This window comes from Sabethes cyaneus, chromosome 2, assembly GCF_943734655.1.
Source record: "Sabethes cyaneus chromosome 2, idSabCyanKW18_F2, whole genome shotgun sequence".
NCBI classification, from domain to species: Eukaryota; Metazoa; Arthropoda; class Insecta; order Diptera; family Culicidae; genus Sabethes; species Sabethes cyaneus.
Window position 1 is genome coordinate 211,586,348 of NC_071354.1, and position 21,788 is coordinate 211,608,135.

At 40.3% G+C, this 21,788-nt stretch overlaps 1 protein-coding gene across 1 annotated transcript in view; it reads left to right on the top strand.

The window, feature by feature from the left end:
- Positions 1–21,788, top strand: part of LOC128737317 (gamma-aminobutyric acid receptor subunit beta) — a 166,855-nt gene that overhangs the window by 98,864 nt on the left and 46,203 nt on the right. The window contains exon 5 of the mRNA XM_053831934.1: positions 3,336–3,418. Within this exon, the coding sequence (XP_053687909.1) occupies positions 3,336–3,418 (83 nt within the window). The remainder of the gene's footprint in view (positions 1–3,335; positions 3,419–21,788) is intronic.

Genomic DNA, 21,788 nt, shown 5'->3' on the forward strand with positions numbered 1-21,788 from the left:
GCACCACACAAAAGAAATTAGCTCCAATGTGTAGTGTCAGTCGTTTCAGCAGCAAGTCAGCAAAATGCTCCGAAACTAAGGGTGTGTTAGTTTATTGGTCCTAAAATGACATATAACTCACGGAGAGAATTGACAGGCCAGTGACTGATTGCGTGACCAAAACAAAACAAATGCCCTTGTTATTTGCTAGCAGTTGAGTAACCTGCTTTTCAGCAGTCGACGCAGTCGAGTTACTCGACAAAATCGTGTCGTACAATTCCAACTGTAGACCGGTCGAGCAAAGTGACACTCGACGTGACTTACATAATAAGACCTAATGAACGGAGTTGAACATTTCAACTTGGCTTGCAATGCGACGCGTGCTTTCACAAGTCCGCAATTTAATTTCGACAGCACTGTTTGTTCCTAAGTGCTGTAAAATAAAGTAGAGTAATTTGCTTAACATTGGACGCCTATCATTTCTAAGATTGGAGAGTGCCCAGACTCTAGAACCAATTTAGGATTAATACCAGTGAAAGTGATAGATAATAACTCTTGAGCACATGGTCAGAACTGAAATGGATGAAATATTCCTCAATTTTACAAACTTTCACAGCTGTTTCAATTTTATAATCACAGTCAGTTTGCCATTATGATTCAAATAAGGCCTTGACTTGACTAAAAAATTTTAAATTTTCAAGCACAGACGTCAGAAAGATGCAAACCTTGGTAGTAAATATAAAACTGATAGTGTGAAATCTTGCCCGAAAATATATCTGGAAAAACTGGAAACACAACGACATGACACATAAAATAAAGGTTTTACTGAAGTCTATAAATAAAGAATATTTTTTTATAGAAATACTACACAACTAAATAGTCTTTCCAATAGACGAAGAAAGTAACTTAAAATAACAAAATGAGTTATGTTACACTCTTATAACAGTCCTGGTGACCAAAATTCTCCATAAAAACCACCATAAGAGCACAGTAAAACTTAAATTGTTACTTGAGATCAATCACAGATGTTTTATGGTATCCCCAAAGCGGGACGAGACGCGATGCGGAAGGAGCAAAAATTAGGTAAAGCAAGGGTCATTCAAGCAGTACTCATTAGTTTCGTATGCCATGTCATTTAATCAAACTAGTCGAACCAAGCTGTAATGGAATCCAACTATAATCGGATTCGAACCCAACTTTTCTTCTAAGCCCTCTGTGATTCACCGATATTGCGTAACCCTAGAACCATCGAGGGGACTGACTTAGATTAGATAAATGGTGTAATTAGGCATGAATTTAGCTTAGTCGGAAGACAATACTTTATCATTTTTATTTGAATATAATTTCCAATAAAAGGCTACCTCCGCTGATTCGCAAGAAGTCCAACTTTCGATCACTTTTAATACCAATGGTGGCCATTGGTTCATTATCATTAATATACATTAATGATAACTTGATTGGGATAACGAATGTTGTCTTACAAGGCACCAATCGTCTACGACTTATCGGCGTAGACTAAAAATGATGCACCCAATCTTGGAAGCCAGTTCACGGCTCTATTACACGAAATTACTCATTTGCTGAAAGTTCCTTTTCTTGCAATAAACCAATTGCGGCACACGCGGTGCGGCATATTGCACCGTCTTGAGGAAACTATAGCATATCCACAAAAGGGCGTCCAATTTTGGTATAAAAATCCGATTATCATGGCTCTGTAGCGGTCACTGAGATACGCTCTGGACGGCATCCTTTTCAAGAAAAATCAGTGAGGTTATGTACAAGACTCGACTACATGGTTGACGTAGGACAACGTCTGGTTTGGTTGGTGGTTGTATAACGATTTTGAATATCTAAATGTTTCTTTCGAGATAATTTAGAGGCAAAATAACCCCGTTTGTCCGTTTTGTAGCTTGTAGAGTCTGCCATGACATGGTCATAGATTCGAATCTCAATAGAATCTGGCTATTCGATGTTAAATGACTAGCATGAATTTATTCTCAGGCTCCTCCATATCATTCCTTTATACTAAATTCTGCATTTACCAACAATGAAACCTCTTATAAGAATGGTAACGACGCAAGATGCGAATGAAGCCTTTTGTCCATGAGCAATTGCAGAAACAGGTTCTAGTAACGAGATTGGTTATGCAAAATACTCAGAAAAAAATATAATATACATTCATACCCTCCCTCAGCGCTTAACTCTGCTTTACCGACCGTGAAGCCCATAAATCCTTGGTTATAATAATAAGTTATAAAAATGGTATTGGGTCGAGGTGTGAATGAAACCTCTTGTCCAAGGGCAAATTATAATTAGTCTCCGTACTTTCTAGCCTCTATAGATCAAGGCTGGGTAAAAAGTAGTAAATAGCATAAAAGGAAAAAAGGGCGAAAACACCGACACTTCAGCGAATAATAAGCAGTTCTGTCACTCTATAGTGGTACTGCGAAAAGAACGAAGTGCGGTATACAGGAAAAACACTTGGATGATATCACAATAGATTAAAATACTGGTCACAGCAAAAATGTCCATGCAAGAAAGAAAAATCTCGTTTGCGGGAAGAATTTTTAATTGTTCGGCTGAAATTCTGAAATGTGTTCAACAAACTGTAATGCTCAGCTGTATGTAATTTCTCTGTCATAGTTGGGTTATTGTTATCAATGATCAAGAAGGAAATTATAACGCCTTTTGAAGTCCGGTCAAGACTCTTAATATAGTATTCTGAAGTTAGCATCCTGCGAATGAATCTGTACCGTAAATATAAAAGCTCACGAGACACAACTTTGATTTTTAAACAACCTTTCCTGTACAACCTCAAATATCCCTCTATAAGTCCCATCCTTCAATGTTTGTAGACAAATATTAAAACAAATGTGTCATCGTGGCAGAGCATAGTTTTTCCGGTACACACCACCCGACTGCGAAGTCCACCCCAAAGCTTTGCCGGTGTGTGTGCGTACCCCAAAAACTAACACGAAATAGTGTGGTCTGATCTATTTTGATGTGATCTTATCTATTCTAAAGAATACTCCACTCAAAAAAGCAAAGCAACCTCTCGCTCAGAAATTACAAAAAGCATCATTTCCACCTATTGTAATCCATTGTTGTTAAACCAGTACATGCACCACCAACTGTCAGATCAACAATACCCACCAACACTACCTAGCTTGTACCCCGTAATCCAAACTGTCACCCGAGAATCAACTAATCAAATAAGAAGCCATTATTTGCTTTTGCTACACACTCTAAATGCAAATAAGCAAGGCAACAGCGAAAAACTAAACCAAAAAAAAAAGACAAAGCATTGGATTCTATTGTAAGTACACGTTGTCTCATTATGCTTATTACTATTACAGATTAACAATCACAGCATCATGTCCAATGAATTTACAATATTTTCCAATGGATAGACAATTATGTCATATAGAGATAGAAAGCTGTAAGTATCTACCGGAATTGCCACTTTCCTAACAAATCAGAAAAGTGTCACTGAAAGAGGTGCAATTCCACTCCTATTCTCTCGATTTTAACGATATTATAATTAACGTTTAAAACAAATAAAAAAAATCACAACCGGCGAATCGTAATTACGAAGCAAACAAAAAAAAACAAGTACACAACCGATCGCCGCCGACGTGGAAGGTTCGCTTACAAAACAAATGAACACACCGCGAAAAGAAAGTACTTACTGAAGAAGCAGAAGAAGACTGCGATGGAACAAAATATGACATGTTTCACAGAAGTTTTCCTCCATCCACCGAACCACACCAGACCGAACAAGATTCAGCTTGCGCCGTTCGTTTATCAGAAAACAGCGACAGAACGACACGCTGTTGTTTTCCGATTTTTCTCGCTATCGAGTGCCACACACTTTGCGTTTTGTTGCGCCTTTTTCCATCCATTCAATTCTGTCTGTCTGTCTGTCTTTGGTTTCCATATCAGTTTCAGACTTTTCTTTTCCGTTTTCTTTGGGTATGATTTTCCGTTTTCAGTGAGGTACTGAGGAACGAACCGACTTTGGCACACGGTAGCTTTCTGGAGATGATGTTTTCATTGACAATGCTACCGTGGAGTTTCGAGCCAAGTTTGGCTCGAATCTGGTTCCGACGAAGCCTCTTTTTTATTTGTCTGTTGTTATTCTTATTACACCCCCCGCTCGTGGGACGTAAATTGGTTTACTGTCTGTTTTAAGCTTTTTTTCTGTTTACTTTGGTGCTTTTTCCTTGTACAATTTGTCGCAAAATTGTTGTCACTTTGCCAGCTCAAGCGTCGCAGAACGCTGCTTTATTCAAAGCTAGGCAGGAAGATGAATCGCTTTTATTTGTGCCATCTGCACACCCACAAACACACACACACACCCAGACGCACATTTACATTCATTCATTTACTCTGCCACAATAACTCACAGTATTTTTGTTGTCACGGAATAAACACACGTTCCAGCTGTAAACACCACCCACCGCCTCCACCCACGGACGGTTGGTTGTTGGCATGGAAATTGGAAAAATCCAAATTCGCATCCCGTCCCATCGCAACACCACGGACGGCAGCCGCAAATGCCAAAACGGATGGATCCACCCCCCACCCACCGACGGAGAAGACGTCGTCTTTCGTCGTCGTCGTCGTCGTCGTCTTCGTTCGACGGTCGGATGGGAGCCAATTATTATTCCGTTTCAACACAATACCGTCACATTACAGCCACACACGCGGGGGGTATACTTTTATTTCTCATCCTTCGTTTGTGGAAATTCCATTCGGAACACACATCCCTTTACCTCCGCTGGCATCATGATGGGTACGGGATCGTGAAGGAGGACCATTTTACATACTCACATCTCACACTCAGCAAATCGCTTCGCTTTCAATTTATTTGTGCTTTGCATTTTTTCATTCTTTTTCACAACTTTTCCGTATATTTTAGTGGTAAAAATCGCGATAATAAACTGTTATGATATCGAGTTTTAAGCGAGAGAAGAAAATTCAGCGGAAACAACCTGAATGTTTTAACTTTCCGATTAAACTGAGTTTTCTTCTCGAGTTTTTCGACGGATCTGATAATAAAACCGCTAGCTGTGCGTTCAACCGATGGATGTTGAAGATGAAAAGCCAATGGCCAATGTCCGGCTGTCCTGGCTGAAAGCTTGTGTGCTAAAACATTTCGTATTTTGCGCCACGCCACACAGGGCAATTTTCGCTGTTGAACAAAAAAAAACTGTGTAAAACATCCCGACATCTCACTATCCTTTCTTTAGACAGCTAGCAGTAAATGTGTATGTAGCAAAGTTACAACAAATCGATAACCGATGTTAGCATTTAGTAAAGCGCAAGAATCAGAAACAAAATAGTAGCAAAAGCTCATTTATCTTCGTACCACATTCAAAGCTATGTTTTTCGAATGAACGATTTGGCCTTAACTCAATGTGTGTGTATAAACAAAAACAAAAGCAAAAACAGAACTGTACATGTTTGTCAGATGATTTTATTTTGAAGAGGTACGATCACAAATATGCTTCCGTACGAACAGTGAATGTTAACAATGAAGGTCTGAAAATCCGGAAAGGGCAACCATTTAGCGCGGCTTATGCACCCCAAAGACGCGGGGATCCACAGAAAAACATTAGACTGTCGAGCGCCAGCTAAACTGGTTGCCCGCTTCAGACCTTCGTTGCATCTAGCCTCCAATGTTAAAGCTCACAAAAGAGCAACACGTTAATCATCGTTCAATGTGTAATCCCCTACAAATTACAGCGGAATGCATACAAGAAAATGTCTGTGAAAAGCTACGAGTTACAAGCGACTAGCAGAAAACTCTTGAACATCGAAACGAAAACGAAACACCGCCCTGTAAAGCAGGAAAATGTAACTCAAATCTATGAATTGTTCAGCTTTTACGTTCGGTTTTTCCGTTGTGTTGTTCAGTTAGAAACTTCTGTCCGATCTTCTTGTGTTTTTGTGTTGTGCCTTCGTTATTTGTGAGTGTGTGACGAGTTAACTTACCCCCCCAAGTGCAAGGAAAAACGATCCACAAATAGCTGAGAACCATGAGCCCAGAAACAAAAAAAAACAAAAAAAAACTGCTACCACGCCAACAAATTGCCTTTTGTACGACAACTTCGAGCTGAGAGCAAATTTAGCTGCTTTTGTTTCCTGCTTTTTTCGGTTACTACTTTGTTACTTTCGTTTCGACATCAGTTTTACGGAAAAACAGTGAATAAAAAAACAAATCCTTGTCGGGCCCGTTTTGTGCCAAACGAGCCACCAACTGGAAATATTTAATTAACTTGCCCCTGTTTGTTATATGTTAGCCAGTGACCACCGAACACAACTGTTGTTTTCATTTTTTCGGTTTGGTCTTTTTGTATTTTTATCTCCATTATCGGCGAGTAAGAAAATTACAGGAAAAAACAAAGCAAAAAAACATTCACCTCCCCCAGGATTTTTACGTTCTTTCGTTCGATCCAGAAATCAACTTCAATTTGTTGTAATCCTATCATGCTTTTAAGTTAGTACCTAAGTTTTTCATATATATATGATATAATGGTTAATTATCGGTCGCCTTCTCTACTACAGCAACCGCAGAAGGTTGACTACGGCTAGTCTCAATGTCACCCATGGGTGGAATACTATCGCACAAAACGTGTTATTATTTCTAATATACTCTAGAGGAAACCAACAAAAAAAAAGAATGAACGCCCAGTTAATCAGTGCCGACTAACAACAACAACTAACAACTAACAACAACAACCACCCACCAACAAACCACCCAGCAGCGCAGCAGCTGTGTCCGAATCGTGTAGTGCGAAAACAACCAATCACACAACTCTTTTCGCCAGACTGAAAAAAAAACGGAGCGCAGTGTGTGCGAGAATGCGTAAGCCACAATCAACACGACTAAACATTTGAAACTCAGTCCTTTTTTCTCCACATCGCCACCTAATTTTTTCTTCCGGATCAAACACCTTACTTTAATTTCGTTCAGCAACTACCTACCTGCCAAATATCTATTTCAAATCATTCAACCAGCTTCTGCGTAATTTGCATTTATTTATTCTCCATTTTCCTAGGCCTCTTAGGATCTCCAATCGTCGCACTAAAACAAAACTAAAAGAAAAAGTAAACCCTTAAAAAGCAGACTATATACGACAATCCTGTTCACTGTTAGATATCGTGTGTGTACGATTGTTCCGAACGTCTCCGACGATCCGAGACAGAAATTGCATAACCGGTCCTGCAGTCGTGCACATTGGTTTTATGAAGCTTCCAGTCCAGTCTCCGTTTTCGGCCGGAACTATAATGGCTCGATCAGCCGGGCCCGGGCATGGTAAATAGTTCGACCATTTCGTCCAGTCCAGCTGACGCATTTTACAGACAAACACTCATTCGAAGACAATTTCCGAATTTCAGCCCGGTATTCCTATAGTGTGTTCGCTCTTCGCTGAGCAGAAGGAAAACTTTTCTTCCCAATTTCTGCTTTGGGAATGCATTTCTTTTTTATGTGTTTGCAGCACAAAACCTTGTCCGAATTTGGTAAACTGGTCTGCATGCATTCATTTCAGTTTCGACGACCAGTTCAAAACATTGGGCAGAGTTGGGTAACCACATAATTAAACACACTAACGACACGTTGATACCAAACTGTCCGACCAGAAAACCAATTGTTCTTCTGATGCTGGTCATCAAGTTGTGTGCACACAAGATTTAACAATGACGTAATAAGTTTTTTTTTGCAAGGCGAATTTTCTGTTTTTAAATCGACCGTTGTTGATGTGAATTGGGGGCTCCGATTTCTGCTTTTATTAGTTTCCGATTTCGTCGCTCAATATTATCATAAAAAACCGACAATAAATCGTCGGGAGGGAGGCAATGAAAAAGAATTACAGACGAAAGCTTACCGATCAAAGAAGGAATAAGATGAGTTTCGGTTTGCCCGGTGTCATCTATAGGTAACAACAACGTCGTTAAAACATCGCAATCGGATCTGCTGCTGAACACGAAAACTTTATTTCGTCATAAAATTAATGGTATCCTTATGGCCATAAACCTATTTTTTTCTCTCATTCTTCTAAGAAATTGAACGTGAAAGATGTGGAAAACGGATTTCGTTTTTTATTATCACTCAATACGAGCTACAGGTATGTAATGTTTTCTTTAAGGAATTTTATCCAGCTGACGTGATTGGTTTTACATACGAAACAAGAAAAGTTTATATGCAAAACTAAAACAGCAACTTTTAAGCACAGACAAACAGACATAACACTCGTTTTTCATTCTTCGTACCGATTAAACCGTCATTTCAAATTTGGGCTTAGTTGGGAATGTCTCCGTTTTGGTCAAAGGGGCGCTTTTTGACGAAAGAAGGGGAATTCCTCATAAAAAATACTTGCTACTTCGAGGAATACCCATGTTGCTATTTGATATTTGGGAATGTCGATCATAGATGGTGCTAGTGCTCAGGCTAAATATGAGGTATGATAATTTTTGTTGATTTTTCTTCCAAGAGTTATGTCTGTTTGTCTGTGTTTTAAGCTTAGCTTTTGCAGTCAACTTAACAGCAATTATTGTAAAAAGCAAACAAATTGAACTCGATTTCAATAATTAAAAAGACAGTTTTGATTGACACAAACAAATCGAATGTAACAAAAATTGTTCAGAATATCCCAAATTTAAAGCAAACTATACTGATTGCAGCAACAATGCAGTGATGCAGTGATGCAGTGTAGAGTGGATGTAACATTTCACTTTTTTAGCAACACCCTATCGGATAACTTTTCATTCTGTGGGGGCGGTCTACCTGCCTTTTATCCCTGGATTTGGGCTCAGCAGTTTTAAAGTGGAAACAGGGTATAGCACTTTCAAAAAACTTAAATTTAACAAGCTCAACAGTGTTGTCTAAGTGTCACAGGAGCGGGGAATTAAAAATGAGAAAATTTGAGATGGTTTGGCCATAACAAAGTGGAAAATTCGGCTGATGTCAAAAGAGCAAATTTGTAAACCTTTTTCTACACAAATTTGACGTTTTTGACTACAGCTTCCCACATTCCACCGAAATGTGGCCCATTTAAAGGAGAGGTTTGGACTCTATTCCTTTATTTTGGCATATCTAGAAGATTTTGAAAGTTTAGTGGCACGTGTTTAAGCATTAAGTTGCCTTAATTATGCCTTAATAGCATTAAAATATGTTCCATTCTCTAAAGTATCTCTTCTGGAAACAAACCATTGCTTTCAAAAATGCTACATGGGGTACGAGAGTGTATTCCCAGCACGCTACTAATTTCGACATACATAACCTTTTTTGGCTACACTTTCCCAAATAAAAACTTTGCCGCTATATAACAACACTGAAACGAATGTAGCACTCATAGGCTTTAATGTATTATAACTATTTTCATAAAAATGTAAGTAATTTGCTAAATTTTATTCAATAAACATCAAAACCACTGTTTTTCCACTAGCACGTAACCAGGCTGAAAAAACCAGCATCAACCGCTTACGCGTATCCGCTATTGATGAATATGCTATCACAGAACAATTCCACTTCTTTTTATCACGGAAGAACACAAAAATTCCCCTCTGATATGAAAATAAAAGTCAATTTTCACTCACTAGCCATTAGCAGCATTTTGTTTTTAATTCCAGCATATGGTGCGTTATTTGCACTACTACCAATATGTGAGGCCTGAAACGCCTGAAACGCTTCTATCGTGTTGACATAGCTAGTATTTGAGTGACAACCACTTGCTTCTGGTGCTAATGTATATAAACGATTCAATGATACACTAGCGCCAGCAGCAAGCTGTTGTCACTGCAAAACTAATTATCTTCAATGAACCCGGAATGTAGGCCACGTTATCCATTGGTGTTTTTTTATCTGTTTTTGCAAAGCATCTAATCCCTGTGCAGGCTATTTCGGCCGGTCGGATTTAAAAAACACAGACACCACTATAGAAAATTGGCCGAATTAAACCGCAGCGACTTAATCATTTCTCGCGACTATAACTCAAATTCAGTAGCGTTTCATTAAGACCAAAATACACGCCGATATTCAGTAAATAATATTCTACCAACTGGTATAAAAATCTTGTCTCGAATAAATATAGTTTGCACGTAATTCCTGAATATTGTTCAGGCTACCGCTTGATGGCCTGGAAATACCCTCCAGTACCCTACTTCCAAATGATCTTGATTATTAGCAAAGTCAATACCAAATCGCTGGAAAGTGGATGCAGCATTTAGTCAGTAAGGGTCAGTGAGGGTGATAAATCTCCTATTTACTGATTTACTTAAGATGGGTATGATCGGAAATCTCCGCCTATTTTTAGCAGCTTAGAGCCGAGACGGCTCTTACCATATCAAGAACTCATTTCCATTACACTCGTTCCTGGGTTACTTATTGTCAATCCGTCAATTACATGTCGGTCGACCCTGTCAAGTCATCTAGCATCTAGCTGGGACCCTCTATTCCTGATGCCGGTGGGGCACTTGATGAGAGCGGATTTTACTACACAGTCGTCCAGCATCCTGGTGACGTGGCTGGCCCACCGTATTCTCCTTACCGTCAATAGTCACTGTCCATGGAAGACGAATGTGGTTTTCTCTAGAGCCTCGTGGAGTCTGTTGTTAATTGCCTCTGCCGTCCCAAGGTCACCTGCAACGGCAAGACGTTGGCTTACTTACGTCTTCTTACATCTAACTAGCAGAATAGAGTCCGGGGTGGTTCCTGGTGGATCCAGAATTTTTCCCTACCGTCCTCGGTCCTGGGATACACGTCTCCAATGCGTCTCGCCACACACAGGTCGGCTTCAACCTGATGCTCGAGGGGTTCTTGAAGGAAACAGATTTCACTGCATAGCCGTCCGGCATCCTTGAGTGACCGCCCACCCTAGCCTCCCGACTTTAACCAGGTGCACGATGGGAATCTCTCCAAGTAATACCTGCAGCTCGTGGCTCATGCGTCTCTACCGTTCCCCGCTTACTGTTTGTACTCCGCCAAAAACAGTCCGCAACACCTTTCGTTCAAAAGTCCACGTATGTCTTCCGCACGTAAGGTTACGCAGTGCAGTGACGTATACTCCTTGATTGAAGCGTCTTGCGGAGAAAAAAGTAGGCTTGACTTCCAGCTTAAATGCGTCGTTGAGTCTCCTTACTCGAATTGTGTTCAGCGACGACCAGAAATCCCAACTATATGAACTCATCAATCACTTCCAGTTCATCGCCTCAATAATCATTGTTCCCAGGAGTCGAAATTTGTTTTCTCTGGATCCTCGTCCTACCATATATTTGGGTTTCGACGCATTGATTTTTCGCCCAATTCACTTGACCTCCGTTTTCAACTTGGCGTAGATTGCCTCCACTATCCCAAAGTTTCCAGTAATGATATCAATGTCGACTTCAAAAGCTTGGAGTTAGCTACTTTTACAGAAGATCATTCCTCTCGTATCAAAGCCCGCTTACCGGATCATACCTGCAATACAGGGCAGTCTATCCCCTTGCCGCAACCTTCTCCGCGATTCGAAAAGACTCAAGAGTGCCCCCAAAACACGCACGTAACACAACAATCGTTCCAGGAAAGCTTTGATCAGTCTCATCAGTTTGTCCGGAAATCTGTTCCCGTGCATCGGCATAGCTTTTCATGCTCGACTGTATCGTACGCTGCCCTGAAATCAACGATAATACGATACCTGAGCACGTTGTACTACCAACATTTCAAGAGAATTTATCGGAGTGTGGAAATTTAACCTTAGTAGCGCGGACCTGCCTGATATTTTCCTGCAAAATCTCTTGTTGTTGAAGATAGACGTTGTAACAAGATCTTAGAGAGTGCCTTGTAGTCGACGTAGAGTAGCATAATGCCGCGATGATTACAGCAATAGAGCCGATCACCTTTTTCATCACATCTTCCAGTAGTTTTTCCTCCTTCCAAATCTTGAAGTATTGCTAGGAATTAACACTTTTCGGCTGCTTTTTAGTCTTCAATTGTTAAATTTTATGCAGGATCTTCTCGAAACTGGGAGCGGGGACGTTACTAGCGTTTGTGAGTACTCCAAGGTTAACTTCCGTTCCATCTCCTTTTATTATATCGTCACTGATATACTCACCGAAAAACTACTTCCTCCTGTCGACCACCGCACGCTTGTTTATGACCAGGTTTTCTTTCTCGTCTCAATACATGTCAGTTTTCGGATTGTAATCATTGGCTCGCTTTCTCAAAGAACTTATGTGTGTTATTAGTCCGGAATAGCTATTCTAATTCTTTACGATCTTTGTCCTCCTTCTGGTGCGTTTGCCACCTTAGTATTGCGGTCTACTCGTTACGCGCTCGTCAATATTTACCCAGCTAGCATTTTTAAATGTATATAAAGGTAAAAATCAGCATTACGTACAGATATATATGCTAAATATATCGTATTTCATGCGCAAAATTGGCATATTCGTACTATTTTGGAGGCGATATACGTGATTACGAATAATTTTGAGCATTACGACAATATAAGTATTACTATACGATAATACCCGATTAAGCGCGAGTCGCTCCATACTACTCTACGATTTTGTGCCGAAAATTGTATGTATGTCAGTCATTATCATTATATACGACAGAAAATTAACTTGATCCCACTTTATCCAGCTTTAGTTACGATTTCGAGTTTGTTAGGAGATATTTACGATAGTTTTCGTACATTGAAATACGAGTTGGTGCTAGCTGGGTAGCCAGTCCCTCCCTCGTGGCAATACTTAGATAGTTTTTCCATGCTCTGTTTTTCTCTTTTTTATCCGCGCTACGTGCGAAGCGTAAAAGCCTATGTTCGTGATGTTAGGTAAAAACCGGCGCTCTATACGAACCTGACCCAATTTGGTTCATTGTGCGGCAGTCAGGTGACCTCCAGGTGGCTAAACTATTCGCGTTGACGACATTAAACGATCTCTTGCACACTCACAGCAATTCCCATATGTGAGTGTGGGTGAAAATCTGCCAAAATGTTTCGATCTCTTGCGCTCTTTAACAAATTCCTATTCTGCTTCACCCCTACAGTACAACTTTTGAAGATGGCAGCAAATTACCTTCGTCAACGCGAATGGGACCCTATTTCCGATCTAGACACCGCTTCTCTACCGAGCTGAGCGTTCATATATCCAATATTCAAAGATGTTGATGTCTCGTGGCGAACAGCTATCATACGTTGTCTCCAATTACTTTCTTCTCGATGCCGCTTCGAGCATCGAGCTTGTTGACGAAATTTTGATTAAAGAAACGACCTTTTTCCTTATCAGACACATCTCGTCTCGTTGATCGCCATTTACCCAACATTTTCCCAATTCGCTGGAAGTATCGGCATTCTAGTAAAACAGGGTTTTTCCATCACAGATTTTTCATACCTTCCCCCGCTTGGGACTGATTTTCTGCCATGCTACGATGCCGAATCTACGGAGTTCAAATACCCTATTTATGCTATTTATGAATTGGCGTTTGACATACCGAGTTTTCATTCGTCGTATTTCTTCCGTCCTGCCTAGGATGATGCCGATATTCCAATCTGAATGTACTTGAATATTGTTTTTTTGTACTTGAATATTCGTAGTTTAATTAGGCTATTTTGCTCCACTGAGCCGGGCTATTCTTGGCATCGGTGATTGAGACAACACGTTCCTTGTGTTCTGCGCCCGGTTCGGGTTAGACGCTGTTGTTAGCTGCTCCTACCATGGAGTGCTGACTCTCACCATGTGCCGCCTTACAAGGAAATTCACCGTCAAGAGTCACCCCTACCATCAAGACAGGCGCTCAAGGCTGGCAAGTCCACTCCTGGTGCCAACACTCAGTAATTTTTGTCTCATCACACCGCTTCGGTTTCCATCGGTGTTAGTTACCTGCACTAAGAAGCTTGTACCAGGAGGATGTAAGGATGAAAGTTACTGTAACCTAAGCGTATGTACAGAGAAGGTATTTGAGTTACACAATTACAGCTTTCCTCAAGTGCAATGATTGCTAGTGCTACACGCTGGGCAATTGTTAAGCGAAAGCTGAAAAAGGGTAGCCAAGTGACTCGGATGCGAGATTCTAGAGCGATGATCAGATAGAGGAATAAAATGGTCACTCAGGTTGACCAATGGCGTGTCCAGCAAACGATGGCATTGATTAATTTGACTCTATCAAAACCAAAGTGGAATAAATTGCTTGATATTCTTAACTGTTGTGTCAAACCATACCTGAGATAGAGCTGATTTTGTGCGTCCAGATATAAACTAAATCGAGCTTTAGGCTAGACGCTAGGGTATCACACAATGTTGTCGATATAAGTCCTGAAGGAGTTTATTTCAAATTTTCTACAACACTTGTACCTGTCTTCCGTTCATTCCGCCTTTCCGCGCGGGGACCTTTTCGTGGCAAGTTCAGTAGAAGAAAGTAGATTGTTGGTTTTTATGGTTGGTTGGGTCACTAAGTACGACTTTTCTGAAGATTAAGGCGGAGGTGCGTTTGGAGTGCCTCTTGCTTCTCCGGGGACACGGTGCACGTTAATACGGAGTCTCTCCACAATACATACCCTTTTCAGTATCTCTTGTAACATGGGTTTCATCGGAACCTTTTCGAAAGTTCGAGTAGGATTAGGCAGAGAAATAAACTGGGAATCATTAGATAGTTCTGTACCGAAAAGATCTATTTGATCTATATTAAACGCAACAAAAGCGCAACGGCATTAAATATTTCTATCACAAATAGTAAAAATTAACTTAACTTAAACACTCGCTAGAATGTGCTTTATCCAGTCCTTCTCCGGGAGCAACACCAAATTGAAAGTCTAGGCCACAGCAAATAGAATACCAGATTCGCATTTACAGCGGCATTAAACATAGGGTAAAGGTAACTTCTTCTAACATAGCAAACGCAAGCACTAGGCACATGATGAAGCGAGGACCTTGAATGCGAATTGAAGCTGATACGACCGATGCATTCATCAGATGGTGGTGCTTCCATTATCAATCCGTTGTTGGCGAAGATTTCACTCGGGATGTCATTTGAAGTTAGACCATTTTTTCAAAACTTTTTGCTATAGTATTATCAACCTTTGCGATAAAATTTTATAATTAAATTATACACAACTACTTTATTTTTAACAATTTAGTTCGGCGCTGCAAAAAAAATAGCCTTTCCTCTGATTTTGTGGGACCAAAATGCTCATTTAGACATTTTTTCCAATTACCAACTTTAAAGTAAAGATTTGATTCAGAAATTGTTCAATATACTGCAAGAACAGCTTGCTGTTTACAACCCCATTATTCTTGGAAATATTCCACTAACGAAAAATGATAAATAAAATAGACAAACTCTCGAATTTCCATTAGTTTCGGCCTCGAAAAAATGCTGATACTCATAAACACCAGCGAAAAATTCCTTTCAAAGTCGAACCAAACTTAGCGCGTCCTTGCGCTGCTACCGTTAAACCTGCGTATCTTATTAAATCCTAGTTCGGGGTCAACCGTCGTTACCTTCATCGCCTCGGCTTATCCTTCACTGTGCACTGCCAGCCAGTAGGTTAGGTACCACCTACGGATGCCGTTTAATCAAGTGACAACCGGCCGACCCGGTGTACACAGCAGCTTTTCTATACATTCCAATAAATATTTACTTTCCATTAGTGTGCTGTGCCAGCGCATGTGTTTTGCATCCTATTAGTTGCGATCTAAAGGTTGCGACGACGAAAGGAAAGGAAAGCCCTTCCCTCTGACGGCGACGACGACGACGACGGAGGAGCTTCCGAAATAACAAATTGGATCCTCTCGTGCCACGGGACGGTCCTCCCGTCCGCGCCGTCCGACCATTCTGTTTCGGGACAATTTATCACTGGCGCGCAGAGTATGTACGTAAGGCATGCAACTCGCCCCACGGTCCAGGTCCTCTTTGGGAACCGGTCTCAATCGGTGCGGAGGGAAAAAGTTGCGCCCAGCAAAATGATGGAATGTCTTATTAAAGGTTTATTTCAGCGCGACCATTTCTCGGAAGTGGATCCCTTTTTGGATGAAAGTGGGCGGCAGATAACGATGGCAAAGAAAAGTTTAAATTACTGCAAATAACAAACATTCTCTTCCGGCGAGGCTCCCCGCCCGGGACGGGAAGTGAGCAGCAGATAAACTCTACACACCCGTATGCCAGCCAACGGATGAGCACAAATTCAGTGATCAATGGTAGATAGGAATTCCGGATTAGGAAAAAATCTAACCATTCCGCAACGAATTGATACCGTAAAATTTTTTCTACAAATGCGCTCCAATTAGTTTTGGATTTTTGGCGCAAAAAAACGTTCTATTCTACGCTGTACGTCTGCTAATATTTGCCGCTTTCAGTGGATTAAAGTAAATCATTGAATTGAGCACCGTTCAATTCAAACGAATCCCAAACGCGCTACCCAAATTCGAGCGAACAGACTCGCCGGAGCCCCGGTCTGTAGGGATTCGTGTAGCTGATGGGGTGATCTCGATAAAGCACAGGAAGGAAGCTGTAATGCTTCTGTGTGTGCCGTTCAGCTCACAGCCACTGTTTACCTTGGGAATAAATTGAAACTCATCCTCCCTCTTCCTCAAGTGGCGCACCCACACCCAGCAGACACACGCAGATGGAGCGAACGTTCAATCTTTTCCGGGCGAACCACTTTTTCTTCTCGCTTCTGTTGGAGATAGCACATGTCAAAAAGGTATTCACAATGATTCCTGGAGGCTTATTTGTGCCTAAACAATCCAATAAGCTAAATTTGCCAACAGTCGCAGATAATATGGATGAATATATCCCATTGCGAGGATCTTTTTAAAGACAATTGTGCCGATACCGTTTATGTTAAAGCACCAGGGGAAATGTGACGCTAACAAAAGAACGTGTCGCAGAAATTACTCTGCTGATATGAAGTACAATAAAAATTTTACATTATGATGCATTTTACCTCTACCTGTATTTTCTCTCTTTATCGCGCATCCTCTCAACTAGAAAATGGCTTTATGATTTATACTGTCGGAAGCACGTAAGCGAAAGAGGCTGCACTCTTGGCCTAGCCAAAGATATTGGGGAGAATTTTTTTCGGCTCTGTCTTTCGATGTTCGTATACTAACTAGTTGCAGGCTAGCTAGCTACCTACCTACTAGGTATCTACCACCGCCAGTGAAGAAGCATATGGGAGGGATTACTGTTTGCCGCAGTACTTTGAGGTGGGTTTCCCCGTGCTTCTGTATGTGTCGTCGCACTTACCTTTTACCAGCCATAAAAGTGTCGGGCGAACGGTAAAACTGAAAACCCTTTTGCAGATAAACGAAGCAGTGTGAAAATTTACGATTAGTGCAAGAAGATTTCATCGCAGGTTGGGGCTCAGCGAGTGGTGGAGCGAGCGTTTTTCCACTAAACGAAAAAGGGTTGGGTGGGGAGGGGTGCAAATGTGACGAGGATGGGACAAGGTGGGCGAGGGATCGCGTTGCAGGTATCAACTTTACGATGTGGAAAACTAACACCCGAACGTGCGGTGAGGATTACGACGGGGTGGCTGGAAATTTGAGCAAGTGCTTCGGAAAGTGTGTCCACGTGTTCGGTTCGGATCGAACTGTGTTACTGATGAAGGTTTCAAATTAAATGCTCTCGAAACCACAATCAGGCAGGGTCTGGTCCTGGTAAATGGTGTATGAAGTAGATATCGTTCGTTTACGGTTCGCAAACAACCATTTGATAAATGGACCGATCTTGGTGGGCAAAGTTTCGAGGTAAACTGTCTGAGTCACTACTATATACTACTAACACGACACGGCCACCAAGGGTGTGAGAGCTGTTCAAGTCGATAAAAACATCATGTATGGGTGCACTGGATTAGAAAAAGGTTAATTCTAGAGTTGAACAGTATGAAAGTGAAGATATTTTTCGTACATATGTTCAAAGAAGATCTAAAACTTACCATCTGCGCAATTTATTCTGCTTGTTAGAATAACATGTTAATTAGAATTTAGGAAAATGTTTCTAAGAATGTTTGCTTGTTGTAAAACATCCTAGAAAACGTTTCAGCTAAAGCACACAAAATTTGATGAGCTTGATAATTAAGCAGATAATCTTCCTAAAGGACAAAATAGAGGACATAAATTAAATTTCTTTTTTAAATGCAACAACTTCAAACCAAATCCAGGTAACTTTAGGAACCGTATTTGTAATATTGTTTGCTCCATTGGGTATTATAAAAACTAAAAAAAATCGATATGAGTTTTCAGAGTATTTTTTTCTGTTTATCTAAAAGGAATGTGTTTATAAAATTCCATCTACTAAAACTATGTTAATCGTCGATTGAATCGCCGAAAACCATAGACTCACGGACGATAGGCATAATGGATTGTAGACATAATGGACGACAGGCAAAATTTTCAAAATTTCGCTGTCCCACACATTGTATTGATCCCATCAACGGTCCCTCACAGTACTATGAGAACAGGGGCCACTCACCCAACATCAAATCTTTTGGTATAACGCCGTTTGGCATAAAACATTGGCGTAATCATAAGCGACCATTTAGCATTACGACCATTTGCTATAATTCCTGAAAAAATCATTTTTCGTAATTTCATAGATAATCCAGGGCGCCGATCACTGCGGAGGCAGAGCCGCTCTCTTCCTTTTCAACTGAGTCAATTGGCAAAATATGCCTAACGTTCGTTATGCCTATCGTCCATTATGCCTAACATCCGTATGTCTAAAGGGGTACACTCCTTTATGACACACAACTCGAAGTATTTCAGTGGATTAGGACCAGGAGCATGCTCCGACAAAAAAGAAAGAAATTTTTTTTTTGCCGCTTTTCGGAACTTCCTTTGCACTGTGAGTAAAACCGACCGAAAAAACGGAACTTTTTGTTGCCGCTGTTTTTAAAAGATAAAAAGTAACTTTTTTATGTAAAAAATCACGAGAAATCGATTTGTGATGGTCTCAACGCGCGGAAATGACGAAAAGTAACCTATTTTGCCCCATTCACCCCTAGTTTTTAATAGTTTTGAAAAAATCGTGTACAAACTCTCTTTAATTTGAGATTCAATGGCAAGGAAAAGAAGCAGAATATAAGGTAAAAGGTATATGAACAATTTTATTTTAATGCAACATAACCTAGAAGTCCGTTTGGCCCCATTTTACTTACGGTTTTTGTACTACAGGTGAAATGCCAATTCGATACTTTTACCAGAGATTTTCAAGAAGGCATGCCTATTGGGAAGGTTGAAAAACTCAAAAGATCGAACGACGATCAAGCTTTTCACAAAAATGTCGTGTAAGGGAATGTTTTACCTTGTTTTACCCTACAACTTGTACTAAAATCTGAGAAAGTATTGATAGAAAAGCCTAGGACAGGACGTGCCAAATGGCTCATTACTCTTCTTCTTATTATTACCACCATCCCGGTTGAATATTCTTTGTTACACTCTGCACCACTGTTGCCTGCACATATTATTTTAAGAATAACTTCGTTTGCCAAACAACAGCTCCCGAATACGCCACAGTTTATGCGACCAAAATCATGTTTTGCATTTCATTTTGAAAATTAAAATTCGTGTACAAACAAAACTAATGTAGAACCAAGCATAGAACTACAGAATACAAAAGAAATCAAAATTCGGAAGTAATAACTTATTGTCGTATTCCCACTAATGAGTTTCAGCAACACTGAAAGCGATACCGCGTTATATTTTCCAGTCGACGGTTGCTCGTCGCTTTCAGCCAATCAGAAATTGGGTCAATTTTGGGTCAACGTCGCGGTTGACACTTGGCACGTCCTGTCCTAGAGAAAAACGAGCAACTATAAAAGTGCTTCGATTTCGTTCACATTTGGTGTTTGTTCCTAGTCGAAAAATCTTAGACCCGCACTTGTTTACTGGACGCATAGGGTGCCACTTTCTGAGCTAGGGTGATCACAAAAATCGTCATATTTTCAAATCGTCACATTTTTGTGAAAAGCTTGATCGTCGTTCGACCTTTTCCAACCTTCCCAACAGGCATGCCTTCTTGAAAATCTCTGGTAAAAGTATCGAATTGGCATTTCACCTGTAGTACAAAAACATTGAGTAAAATGGGGCAAAACGAACGTCTAGATTATGTTGTATTAAAATAAAATTGTTCATATACGTTTTTCCAAACATTCTTCTTCTTTTCATTACCATAGAATCTCAAATGAGCGAAGGTTTATACATGATTTTTTCAAAACTATTAAAAACTGAATGGGGCAAAATAGGCTACTTCCCGTCATTTCCACGCGCTAAGACTATTACCAATGGAATTCTCGTGATTTTTTTCATAAGAAAAGTTACTTTTTACCCCTTAAAAACAGCTGCAACAAAAAGTTCCGTTTTTTCAGTCGGTTCTGCCCACTGTGCATTGTTTGAATTTCCATTTCTGTTCCGTGTTAGAAGCGTTAACTCTACTCGTACACTCATTTTTCGAGTTCTATAGAGCCTACAGTCAATTGATTTCATAAAAAATGTTTAACTTATATCCTGCATATTATTTTTTTGCCAACCCCCCCCCCCCCCCACCCCCCCCAGAGTTTTCAAACCAACTTCGAAGGGGGAGTGACAAGGACTTTAAAAATAATTTGCAACGGCCTTATTTCAAACAATTAATGGGCCATGCGGATAGATTCATGAATTCCTGCCAAAAAGTACCGTCGATTCGGACGAAATTGATCAGTCGGGTTAAACTGATCCCCGCGACTAACGACCAAAAATTCATTATTCTAAAGATCAAAGTCACTTGGCTTTCAACAAGATTGATCTTGTAAAAGGCTTGTTTTTTTAAAATTTACTATTTTGATCGAATTGTAATTTTCAACATGCCCGATACAACTCCTTTCCATTAACACAAATTTCATTGCAGAAAGAAGTTTTAATAGAACTAATTCGGTTCTCTAATTGTCTGGCTGTGCTTTGATAGTTTTCATGAATAAAATAATGCAACAGAATTTGTTCAATTTGACCTTTTACAAAATAAAACTATTGATAACTGAAACAACATTGATTTCTAGGTCGCTATGGGTGCAAAATGGAGCTGCCAACTGCGAAAGTTTGTTCTATTTGTGAAGCAGAATAAAGATTTATAAAAGAGTGCAAAATACAGACAATACTAAATTTTACAAACACTTCATGTGGCATTTGTGCTTACATGGAGAAATGCAACTACACATTCAATTCGTACTAGATGCAGCTTATGATTTCGGCATTAGAGGTTCGATGGCAAACTGGTTAAGCTACATGCAGAACGCAGTATGTGAAAATTCACGGTGAAATTTCACAGCCATTCACCGTGAACTCAGGTGTGCCACAAGGAAGTCATCTAGGCCTCTTACTTTTCGTACTAGTGATGAACAGTATCCCCACCTTCATCGACAGAGCAAACATTCCGGTATACGCTAATGATGTCAAACTGTTATTACCAGTAAAGACCGTCAAAGAATGTATTGTCCTGCAACAAGATTTAGTGAACTTCGGGAGATTCTGTGCTGACTGTGGGTTGTCAGTAAATCCTGGAAAATGTTCTGTCTTGACGTTTACTAGGAGATCAGCATCAATTATATTCAATTATAGCTACGAAGTACGGGACTTAGGAATTGTATTCGATGAAAAACTCTCGTTCAACTGCCATACCAAAAATTTAGTCACGGAATATTTGCAGATGTTTGCACTAGTGTGCCGATTTGGCTGTGAACTTAACGATCCGCATGAACTACTCGCTATATTTTCTGGCTTAGTTCGATCCAAACTGGACTTTGCGAGTACCGTCTGGAGGCCGCAGTATACCTATCAAATTAATCGGCTGGAAG